Source organism: Peromyscus californicus, unplaced genomic scaffold (assembly GCF_007827085.1).
Source record: "Peromyscus californicus insignis strain IS unplaced genomic scaffold, ASM782708v3 Scaffold_4__1_contigs__length_199733344, whole genome shotgun sequence".
Classification (NCBI taxonomy): Eukaryota; Metazoa; Chordata; class Mammalia; order Rodentia; family Cricetidae; genus Peromyscus; species Peromyscus californicus.
In genome coordinates, this window is record NW_026294562.1 from 38,277,143 (window position 1) to 38,289,397 (window position 12,255).

Here is a 12,255-nt window from a genome sequence, read left to right on the forward strand (position 1 = left end):
ACCCCCTTCATTCTAGGAACCTTTACTCCAGCTAATTGAGGTAGCTAGTGATTTTTATGGTGACTTTTTGGTGGACTGTCTTGCTCCTTGGGACCTAGATGTTCAGTTGATGAATCTAGCCTCTGCCAAATGCTTATAGTCTCCACAGCTCCCTGGAGAGGACAAGTTGAGCAGGATGTAGTTTTTCTCCTCAAGGTTCTGAGAATATTTTTTTTCTGGTCCTGGGAATTGAACCCAGCTACCTCTGAGAAACATCCGAACCTGGGTCTGAGAGTCTTGGAAATGACAGGGACCAGCAGAAAAGCTGGAGAGAAGCTGATCCTGGGAGACCAGCAAAACAGGGGAGCTTGGCTCAGCTGGCCTACAGGATGGACTGTAGCAAGAGTAGAATGGAGGGCCTCCAGTTTGTGTCCCTGTGCAGAAACCAGCCCAGCATCAGCCTCGCAAAAGCCAAGTGATAGCAGGAAACTAAAGGTCCCTTCCCCTGCTAGCACATGTCAAGGTTTCCAAGCCCTTGGGAGTTTTCTTGAGTCCCTACTCCCAGGAGCCATGCCAGATCCCACTCACCCTTCAAAACAAATTCCTCTAGATGGAAGGGATGGATGATGACCCTGAAGACCGCATGTCCTACTTAACCGCCATGGGCGCGGACTATCTGAGTTGTGACAGCCGTCTCATCAGTGACTTTGAAGACACCGACGGCGAGGGAGGCGCCTACACTGACAATGAGCTGGATGAGCCAGCCGAGGAGCCGCTGGTGTCTTCCATCACCCGCTCCTCGGAGCCGGTGCAGCACGAGGAGGTGAGGCGAGGCACAGCTTGCTGTGGACTGTGAGGCCATGAGCAGGAGCAGTGTTAACTGAGGGTGCTGTGGAAAGTATCCTCGAGGATCGGAGCAGAGGGGTGCTAGGAAGGCCCACTGTGAGTCAGTGCCTACAGGCTTGTGGCTGTGCTCTGTGGAAAGTGGAGCCAGCTCGTGGCATTGGAAAAGGTTGTGTGGTAACCATTCACCACTCTCTCGTCCTCGGGAGTAATGCATAAATATCGGCTTTATGTGCCAGCTGTCCAAATTGCAAGTGGAACTTTATGAATACGTTATTGCTGCAGTTGCTTGTAACCTTTGATTAGGCCTCTCTCTGTACTCTTAGGAGCCCTGCTTTTCTTCTCCCCTCGACCTTTAACCTCCTCCTAATGTTATCAGAGTTCCTGAGTGTTTCCCTATCAGTTTCCTTCTCTCTGTGTTTCACTTTTTAAATGGATTTTATACATGTGATCAGGTGCACTGTGTATCCACTAGTGTACACAGTCCTACAACTGTATCGGTGGGCACTAACGTAAGGTAGAGCGATTATCAGTAGCACCTCAGAGAACATTGGAAGGATGATCTTTGTGGACAAGATTATCTAAGCACATCTGGATCATGATTTTTATGGGCTACCCTTTAGCAGGTTAACTCATTCCAGTAAATGATAAACGAGGTAGAAATACCCCCCCACCAAATAGCCCCCCCCCCACAGAGAGAGAGAGAGAGAGAGAGAGAGAGAGACACTACTAATATACAGTAAAGAGTAAGTTAATGTCTACAGATGTAGAACGAGCTGATGCTTAGGAATACAGCTGGTAGTGAGACAGACTTCTAGATTTTTAGGAATATTTAGTTTTGTTTCTTTCTTCTTTTAAGGGTAGAGCCTGCTGCCTTGTACTCAACCAGTTTAGTGAAGTATGTCCTGAGCTTTCTCTAGTGAAGGGTGGTTGGTATCCCTCTTTGTGGTAGGAGAGCTCTGCCTTGGCTTGTCAGCTTCTCCATTTCCTTAAGGTTTCAGAAATCCAGCAGAGCAGAGTGCTGTCTTCTCTCTGCTTGGATGCTCTTGGTATGAATGAACCTTTATGTTTTGTAGAGCATAAGGAAACCCAGCCCAGAGCCACGAGCTCAGATGAGGAGGGCTGCTAGCAGAGATCAACTTAGGGATGGTAGCCCACCCCCAGCATTCAAGCCAGAGCCGCCCAAGGTATGTGGCTGGGAAGCCCAGGATGGGAAGGAGGAGGCCACAGGTGCCTTGGAGCCCCCGGGCACCCATGGGAGCACACACAATGAGACAATGAGGACTTACCATGTACTCTGTGAGAGCCCGTCCTTCAGGCCATTGAGTGAGCCTGAAAACCAGGGATGTGTATTGGTGGAAGTATTAAGGCAACGCTACGTAGTTAAAAGGGAGGTTTATTTTGTGGGGTAAATTACAAGTGAAGGGATAGGTTACAGGGTCCGGGAAAGGTGTAGCACAGTCCAGCGGTGTTCTCTGGAGAACTCTGCTTGGTCTACCTCCAGCGTCCAGGATCTAGGAACCAAGAGAGCCGGCACATCCAGGTCTCCGGTCATAAGGGCTCCTGTCTTGGCCCCACCTCGTAGGTGTGACAGTTACTGGAAGCCTGGGGTTAGTACTTCCAGGTCAAAGCTGGAACAGCTACCCACTACAGATGTGAGAGATAGGCACAAAAAAAACAACATTAGGAAAGTGTGTGATTTTAGGATTCACAGAGAATAAGAGTTATTTCACTTACTTACTTTTTATTTATTTATTTGATTTAATTAATTAATTAATTTTTTGGTAGAAAAAGTGAATTGTGGTCAAAGGCTGCATGCTACAACCACCAATCTCAGGGCACTTTTCTTTTTCTATCCAGTTAAAGTTTTCTGCCCACAATCTAATTTGGGTGCACCAGAGGTCCTCCCTGGCGATCTGCTGAGGAAAAGAGGCATTGCTGTTGTCTAGAATGCCTCTTAATTTATTGAATTAATAAAGTATTATCTAGAAGAGAATCAACAGAAGGGCTCCAGGGTGTGTGGCGTGTGGCTTGCTGCCCCAGATCACACAGTCAGCCTGTAACGATAGGCTTTTCCTTATAGCTCAGTAGAATTTTTGGTAACTCGGTAATTTAGATGAGAAGAAAATGTGACCGTGTAAGCTGTCAGCAGTAATTAGTGACTTTACATAATAGGACACTGAAGGCCTGCAGCGGGGCTAGAACTGAACATGAGGGAGCCGTGGCTGCTGGCATGTTCTGCCTACCTCACCCCCACTCAAGCTCAGCCTCATTTTCCCCACAGCCAAGCACAGGTCTCACTTTTTGTCCCAATCTCGTACCCTCCATGCGGCTTGACCTCAGAAAAACCTAGTTTTTTCATTTCCAAAATTGATTTCTTCTGAGGTCTTCTGTGGGATTCCCATCTTCTCCACCATGAAATCATGTGGGTCTGTTCTACCTCTGATAGTCGCTGGCTACCCACCTCTGCCAGCACTTCAGCCCTCCTCAGGGAGGGCTCAAGAGGCCCCCGGCATATTTGGTTCTTTGTAAAGATGGTTACGTTGTCCACCTTTGGAAACTGATCAGGAAACACAATGTATTAAATCACTAATGTAGTTCTGGAAATAAACTAAAAGCCCAAGCTCCTAAGGCATGCCATTGCTCTTCACAGGCCAGAAACCAGAACAGAGAAGAATCCTACGACTACTCCAAGTCAAACCCTTACGCCATGACTGGCAGTGAAATCCCGGGGGGGTCTACCAAAGGGTGTCCACCCCCTGTTGCAGTGAAACCTGCTTTCGGGCGATCCATCCTGAAGCCTTCCACTCCCGTCCCTGTGCCTGAGAGCGAGGAGGTGGGGGAGAGCACTGAGGAGCAGGAAGATGCTCCCAAGTCAGTCCTGGGCAGAGTGAAAATATTCGAGAAGATGGACCACAAGGCAAAATTACAGAGGATGCAGGAGCTCCAAGAAGCACAGAATGCGAGGGTAATTGTTTTAAACCACCAGAGCATCTTAGCTTCCCCCAGTGAGTCTTCAAGACATTTGCTCACAGTGCAGCAGCACACACCCCTTTTCCCACTGCCATCGTGCCAGGCACAGTTGTATGCCCAGTTCTGTGTGCCACTTCCAGACTGCCTGCTGTCAGCACATCCTTTTTGTTTCCAATCAAGAAATCAAAGGCACCAGCACACCTTTGATACCAGCACCTGGGAGGCAGAGGCTGGGTGAATCTCTGTGAGTTTGAGGCCAACTTGAGTATGCACAGAGGCAAGTGTAGTTGGAAGTTTTCCTGTGTCCCAGCTGGCCGGCCATCGGGACAAATCTCTCCCACTCGCATCCCCCAAGTAAACTCACAGAGGCTCATATTAATTATAACTTCTTGCCCATAAGCTCAGGCTTATTACTAACTGTTACACTTAAACTAACCCATAATTCTTATCTATGTTTAACCACATGGCTTGGTACCTTTTCTCAGTTCTGCCTTGTCATCTTGCTTCCTCTGTGTCTGGCTGGCGACTCCTGACTCAGCCCTCCTCTTCCCAGAATTCTCCTTGTCTGCTTGCCCCGCCTTTACTTCCTGCCTGGCTACTGGCCAATCAGCATTTTATTTATCAACCAATCAGAGCAACACATATTCATAGCATACAGAACAACCTCCCACAGCAGGGACCGAGGCAAGACAGACTTTTCCCCAGCCACCCTCCCCCTCCACTTCTTGAGACCTTGCTTACGTTGCCCAGGGTGACCCAGGCACAGGACATGCTCCAGTGTTAGCCTCCTGAGTAGTTGGGACAACAAGTCCTACTTAACATAAGAGTTATTATTTTGGCCCTTTTCAGCAGGCAGCTCAGTGGCATAAAGTACATTGGCATCAGTGTGCAGCTGTCACCACGCTGGACTCTCAGGAACTTTCCCAGTTCCCAAGTGAAACTACACCCAGCTGACAGTGAAGCCCGGTCCCTCCTCCATCCACGGCTGCACCGTTCTGTGGTCTGCCTCTCTGCCTCTGCGTTTGATGGTTTAGGGGCCTCACATACATAGAGTCAGACAGTATTGGTTTCTTTTTGTCAAATTGCTTAGTGTACTGTCTCAGGGCTCCTCCCCATGCTTCCGTCCTCACCGTTTGGCACATTCCACGCGACCCCACCCGACCATGGAAACAGGCTCCCATCTATTTTTCTTTGTCTGGAAATGAACTGGGAGGAAAGGTGGTAGGATGTGGGGACAGGGTAGGGCCTGCAGGCGACCAGAGAACCATACCGTCGCCCATGCTCTCCTTCTGTTTCCTAACTGCCACAGATTGAAATCGCCCAGAAGCACCCTGATATCTATGCAGTCCCTATCAAAGCCCCCAAGCCAGATGCCGGCCTGCCCCCGCACATGAGGTAAGGGCTGTTCAGTGGGTGTAGGCAACAGGAGGAGCCTTCTCCAGCATTTGGATTTGAAAAGTTTGCTCTACCCAGACGGCAGAGCAGTGAGAGAATTTCCTTCCCAGGCTGACTGTGCACCTCATCCTGTCAGTCAGATTTAACTATTAAGATCAAAGGACCAAAAGCCAGGCAGAGGCAGGTGGATCTCTGTGAGTTCCAGGACAGCCAGGGCTGTAGAGAGACCTTGTCTTGAAAAGATTACAGAATCGGACATTTCTGATCACTTGACTTGTGTGCCTAATACCCTGTGGTACACTGGAGACTTACATTGTATTATTATTAGGAGGGCACATGAGCAGAATTTTCAAGGCTTAGGCTTTTTTTTTGTCCTGTGTACTGGCTTTTAGCCAAACCCCTTAATTCCATTGTATCACCATGCACAGTTGGGCCACTTGTGCCGAACTAGATCTGAAGGACTTCGACAAGCATTATCCTTCTCTTCCTGTGGAGAGCTCACACTGAGTGGTCTCCCACTTCTGGAAGCTGGAGTCTTGTTTTAAGGCACCGAGAAACTAAAGGCAATGATGGTTACTGTTTGAATGCCCACACAGTTGACCAAGTTGACCCTGACAGAGGAAACTTGATATAATTGATTTGACATGGACAGAGGACTCTACTGAGTGGGGCTGTAGTGGGGAGCATAAGAGTGCAACGGGTACAGCCTCCCTACGTTAGTTCAGACGACATATAGCTGCCCAAATAGGCCTTGGCCTTGACCCATACCGTATCTCTTCCCCTCCCACCCTGTGAACCTGAAGAAGGACTGGCAGTACCCTGGCTAGTGGTAGACCGGACCCAGGGGTCAGGAAATGATCAGCCTGCTGGACTCATAGCTTCAGTGACCCTGTGGGCAGCTGGACGATGCAGGCTGTGTGATACCCTTATTTTTGTTAGTTCTAGACCTCCAGAGCCCCAGAAAGCTCCGTCCAGACTCTACCAGGACACCAGCTACGGCAGTGATCAGGAGGAGGAGGAGTACCGGCAACAGTTGGCGGCGCACTCGAAGCGTGGTTACTACAGCCAGCCCTCCCGGTACCGAGACACGGAATTATAGATGGCTGCGCATGGACTCGTGCTAGGCCGACCTGGAGATCTTCTCCAGTTAAAGTGCCCTGCAGAGATATGATGGGGACCCAGGCGACAGACAGTACCAATTACCAACCGAAGACTCTGTTTGTGGGACTGGGTAAAGCTGATTATGACTTTTTGCCCAGGATGAAGAGGAACAGTACAGTCTGACACTGTTACTTGCTTTGGTGTGGACCAAAATCTGTATTAATCTCTCTGTATTTTTTAATATGTATATTAAGGAGCAATAACTATGTTTCCTCATTCATAGCTGCCTTCCAACACTGCTTCCATGTGAAGCAATCATGAAAAAGGAGTAAGAAGAATACTCTGTCTCAAACTAAATTCACAAGTATTTTATTACAGCTCTCTAAGTGCCTTTGACAAGATGTGTCTTAAGTTTTCTTTCCTGAGGCTTATGCAAAGCTATAATGAACTAAAACTTTATTTTGACTAAATTTTTCTACCAGTTTAGCAGCTCTAACGGCCCCCTGCCTCATGCCCATCTTTTCAGGGCATTGTCTTTATAGTATTTCCCACAAATCCTGACTGTACAGAGGACGGCTACGCTTGGTAGTTTGGTTGTCAATGCTGCAGAGCTCGGAGGCCAAGAATTTAGTCTAGGTTTTTTGTTGTTGTTGTTGTTGTTTGTTCAAAACCATGGGCTCCAGAAACAGATACCTGAGAAAAGGGTATTTTGTTTCCTTTATATCAGTGTATGTACTGACATCAAGCAATTTTATAATTTAATAAAAAGGAGTACATCGTAGTCAAGAATGAGCTTTGTGGTGAATTTCTACACAGCTTCCTTTTGGGGTAGTGTTGGAACGGAACCCAAGGTCCTTGCGTGTGTGGAGTGCTGCTCTACCACTGAGCTATATATACCTCGGCCTTCTTGATTTATTTTAATTAAAATTTAAAAATTAAAAAATTGTGTGTATTATTTCTCCTGTATGCATCTATATGCACTACATGTGTGCCTGGTGCCTACAGAGGTCAAAGAGGGCATCAGATCCCCCTAGAACTGGAGTTAAGGACGGTTGTGAGCCACCATGTGGGTGCTGGGAATCAAACCTGGGTTCTTTGCAAGAACAAGTGCTCTAAACCACTGAGCCAACTGTCTAGTCCCTCCGTCCTGTTGTTAAGACCTTTATTTCAGTTGGTCACACAAGTGAGAACTTGTTTATCCTTGAACTTTGGGAAATGGAGACACATGAAGAGTAAATAAGTTACCCCATCACAGCCCTGATCGTTTTGGGGTGTTTCCTCTAGTTACTTATTCATAACATGTCTGTTGTGTGTCTGTGAGAGATCCCTGAGGTTGAACTGGCTTTGAACTTCTGTCCCCTATTCTTCCTGCTTCGCATTTTTATCAAGAATGGTCCTCTCACACAGTGAAGAACTCCACATGCCCATCATGACTAATCACTGCAGACGAATCTTCGTAAGTGAACACTCCCTTTGGCTGTTTTGATTATGTCCATTTTTTCCCTCTATTGTACTTCGTGCACCAGCGTCATCGAATCGGCCCTTGCCTGTGGGTAGATTCTCAGAAGTGGAATTGGCAAGAGGAAGCAGCGGGGCATTTTTAGGGCTTGTGTTTACTACTAGTAAATCGCTTCCTAGAAAAGCTCGTCTGTTTTCACATTCACTCTTGGAAGAGTAGAATAGGTGTAAAATATAAATGTGACCGTTTAGGAACCTAAGCTCGTGTGACTCAAAGGCATACTGAATTTGGGAGAGGAAGACTGGAGAGGAGGACTCTGTTGAGTGTCCTTTATGTTGTGATAGGCATGTCAATGATACGCTTAAGTTTGGTGGAGTTACAACTGGGGCTTAGTGAATTAGGCTCTAAACAGGTCCTTTTTCATGTCTGTCAGTCTGGGTGCTGTGACTCCAAGCCATTGGTTGTGGAGGCTTGAATTTCTGAACAGCCCTCAAGTCCTCAGCAGACACTAAAAGCTGCTCATCCCATGAATAAAAGCCACCGTCTGTGAACAGACGGAAATGTGTACTGCTTCAATCCGGGATGACTTACTATTCCTTCCTCCTTTAAATACAGGAACAAGCCATTCAGGAAACGCATTTAGAGGGTGAGGAGGCCTCCCTGTAGGCACCGGCCCAGGCTAGCATCGGGTGCTTTAAGTGGTGTGGACAGGCAGTGTGTCTGGTCCCCGGAATGGCCATGGGTGCCCAGGAACCGCCAGGATCCCCCCACCTCTTCCTAGTCATGGCCTGCTTTGTTCTGGGGAGGGAGGACTCAACGCCCCCCGCAGTCCACTGGAGTCCTGGAAACGGTGGTGCTAGGCAGATGAAGAAAGGGGAGGCGGACATGAGACTAGGCAAGTGAGCTTCGAGTGAGGGTGGCGTTCTTTGTTGTAGCTCTCTATAGGTCTCCACAGGCAGAGGGACAGGTGAGGAATGTCCTCCATTGTTTTTATTCTGTGAATTCCCAAATGGCCACTATATACAAGAATGACTGGGTGGTTGGGTGGGGCTCTTTTTTTTTTTTTTTTTTTTTTTTTTGGTCATTTTGTCTTTTGAGACTGATCTCACCATGTAGTCCAAGCTGTTCTGAAATGTCCATCCTCCTGCCTCAGCCTCTTGAGCGCTGGGGTTCTAGGCATGTACTACCATGGCTGGCTTGGGAGGTCTGTTTCTCACTATGTTCTTTTATGGAGGGCAGTAGCATAATTCCCAAAGACCACCCAGAAGTTCTTGGAGAAGGGACCAGAAATGTGTGAAGCAGCACTCTTTTTTTTTTTTTTTTAAACAAGAAGTTTATTTAAACAACAAGACGCTTGACTTGAAGGGAAAACTATCTAGGATCATTTTGTTCAAGAGTAATTTACCCCTACTTAAAGACAGATTGCCCTACATGTAACAGCTACGTACAAAAAAGTTATAAAATTGTCCTTGGTTTTACAATGATAAATGAAAAACATTAAAATTCTCCAATCAAACAAGGTATGCAAGGATTTTGTTGTTGGGTTCTTTTGTTAAAACGTTGAGAGCGGGCTGGAGAGATGGCTCAGAGGTTAAGAGCACTGGCTGCTCTTCCAGAGGTCCCGAGTTCAATTCCCAGCAACCACATGGTGGCTCTCAACCATCAGCAATGAGATTTGGTGCCCTCTTCTGGTGTGTAGGCGTACATGCAGACTGAACACTGTATACATAATAAATAAATAAATCTTTAAAAAAAAAAAAAACCAAAAAAAAAAAAAAAAACAAACAAAAACGTTGAGAGCAAAATAACTTACTGGAATATAAAGATAAGAGCTGAATGAGCATGCCACTAATGGAGAAAGGGGGATATTTTCACAGAACCAGTACTTTCCCCCAGACCATCTCCATCTGATGTCAATCAAAACAGAACATTGGCCATTTAGTTTAAAAAAGAAAAGAAAAAAGCGCAAATGCTTGTGCACATACACCAGTTACTTTATGTACAATAAAGAAATGGGGACAGGGAAATGAAAGAATAGAGAAAACTATACTGTAGTAGTCAGGATGTGGTGGAACCAAATTGCGGCTTTCTAATTGCGAATGTATTCTTGGTCTATAACAAAATTCTGGAGTAAAGTAGCAGGTTCCCTTTTTAGTAGACACCTCCTGTCTGCTGCTGGAACACATCAATCGTATCTTCATCCTCCATTTCCAACTGTGCAGGTGTATCTGTTTCATTGATTGGTTGCCCATCAAACCGGAATCTGATCTGCCTCATTGACAAACCCTGTCGTTCACAATAGGCTTTCATTAGTTTACTAAGTGGTGTATGCCTCTTAATCTTAAACTGCACCACAGAACCATCCTGCCCCGCCACCTTCAAATTAATATGATCGTTGTTCTCAGTCTTGACTCCTTCCTTGGGTTTCTCGTCGGCCATGGCGAGCGCCGGAGTCTCCTCAGCCGCCGCTTCACAAAAGAGGCGAAGCAGCACTCTTATAGTCTGGCTATATATCCTGAGATCTCCGTCCTGAGTTTGTGTCTGTCTGGGATACATGGCTGGAATGCATGTCTGGGAAGGAAGATCTCAGCTGAAATAAATGATCCTAGGAGATGTGGGTTGAGCTCTGAGAACAGATGTCTCTCTGAGAAGAGAGTGGAGAATAGTGATTGTGTTCTTGAAGTAAGTTGGTGAGGGCTGGCTCTGGGCAGGCATTTCCTACAATCCTTAATTCGAGTCGAGCTGTTCTTTCCTGCCTTAATTGCCTGCTCTCTCTGTCCCTGCCATTCTAAAGAGTTCCCTTAGGGACCACAAGAAGGGTAGAGGGGCTCTGCTAAAGGCTCTGTGGGAAACACTTACACATTGCTCACCCTCATTAGCAGCCCGGGAAGTAGGAATTACTGCAAGTCGGTTTGGTGGTTTTTAAATGGGAGATGCTGGCTGGCTTCAGAGTACTTTCCGGAGGACAGCCGGTATCTTTGAGTCCAAATGAAGCATTTGATTCTCTGAGCAAATCTAGCTTGTAGGTGATTCAACCTAAGGGTATTTAAAAATAGCAGTGAGCTGGGTATAGTGGTTGTGGTAATTAGTGTTGTTAACTTGACAGACTCTAGAGTCACGGGGGAGATGGGCTGCTGGGTGTTCCTCTGGGGGCCAGCTAAGTGCTCATGTGATTTCTATCTGTTTCCTGATTGTGGGTGTCATGTGACCAGTTGCTTCACGTTCCTGTTGCCTTGACTTCCCCTCTGTGATGGACCTGTGAGCCAGAACGAGCCCTTTCTCCCTTAAGGTGCTTCTGTCAGAGCATTCTATCCCAGCAACAGGAAAAGAAGCTAAAATGCTGGCATGTGCTTGTAATCCTGAGCACTTGGAGACAGAGGCAGGAGGATCACCCGAGTTTGAGACCAGTGTGGGCTACAGAGAGGGTCCAGGATTCCTAGGGTTATATAGTGAGACCCTGTCTTGAAACAGAAGGGGAAAAAAGTATATTTTACACTAGTACATATATGGGTGTTTCATTCTGTGTGAGGTGGCAGATTTAAAGCTTCCTCACTGAACCTTGGTGATGAAAAGTCAACAATACGCTCCTTTTCCTGCAAGAGGTGGGTCTGTAAAGGATTTGGTGAAGCCAGGGAACTCTCTGCAGGCATCTGATGCTGCCAGCCCTCTCCAGCCAGCCCCACACGGAATCAAGCAGTCTGAATGTTACTCGCACCCAGACCCGCAGGACCGGAAGAGGTCAAGGTGGATGCGGGGGTGAGAGGAAACTAAGAGGAAAGGACTTTTAACCTTCCCTCCTCCACATGCCAGAGCCACAGAGAGCACGTGCTGCCGAGACCAACAGCAACCATCCCCACACCCCATCCTACCCTACAGCACCAGGTAGGGACTGCCAGCACCAGAGAAAACTGAGACCTGCATCTTTGAATTCAGCACAACGGAGCAGGGAATTCATTTCTTAAGTTAATGCTACTCTCAGAGAAGCCGTGCCTGAAGACACTCACAGCTGGTCCAAGTATAAGACTGTTGAGTGCTCATCTCTAAATGGGACGTACCACCACCAGGGTTCAGGGACTATTCTAGAAGAAGGGGTGGGGTGAGCGTAAGAGCTGGAGGATGGAGAGGAGTGCTGGAAATGCTGTATTCTAGGCCATTGCACTCGTGAACCCACAACAGCCTGAGTGAGCTGCTCATGATCAAGTGGATCAGTGGATGGGGGAGGGGCTCACGAGGCCTTATTCCCCCATGTGGAACTATTGGTTAGTGTGTGTGTGTGTGTGTGTGTGTGTGTGTGTGTGTGTGTGTGTGTGTGTGTGTGTGTGAGAGAGAGAGAGAGAGAGAGAGAGAGAGAGAGAGAGAGAGAGAGAGAGAGAGAGGTTAGTGGTACAGAGGAACACTTGGTAGTTAATGGCTACTGGGTATGTGTGCCACTTTCTTCAAACTGCCCCGACTCCAGTAAATAACCCTGCACCCATGCTCAAACAAGCAACCCTAATTAAGCTCAG

At 47.3% G+C, this 12,255-nt stretch overlaps 2 protein-coding genes across 2 annotated transcripts in view; one reads left to right on the forward strand and one right to left on the reverse strand.

Annotated features, from left to right (window-relative positions):
* The window catches only part of Tjp2 (tight junction protein 2), a 100,284-nt gene extending 93,212 nt beyond the window's left edge, over positions 1 to 7,072 (forward strand). Inside the window, 5 exon segments of the mRNA XM_052763348.1 lie at positions 590 to 802; positions 1,899 to 2,009; positions 3,476 to 3,790; positions 5,105 to 5,190; positions 6,130 to 7,072. Of these exon segments, the coding sequence (XP_052619308.1) occupies positions 590 to 802; positions 1,899 to 2,009; positions 3,476 to 3,790; positions 5,105 to 5,190; positions 6,130 to 6,289 (885 nt within the window). The 3' untranslated portion in view covers positions 6,290 to 7,072.
* Positions 7,073 to 9,537: 2,465 nt separating this feature from the next.
* On the reverse strand, positions 9,538 to 10,237 carry LOC128125392 (small ubiquitin-related modifier 2). The gene has a single exon (XM_052762772.1). The coding sequence runs from the start codon at positions 10,187 to 10,189 to the stop codon at positions 9,902 to 9,904; it is 288 nt and encodes a 95-aa protein (XP_052618732.1). The 5' UTR covers positions 10,190 to 10,237; the 3' UTR covers positions 9,538 to 9,901.
* Between the last annotated feature and the right edge of the window lie 2,018 nt (positions 10,238 to 12,255).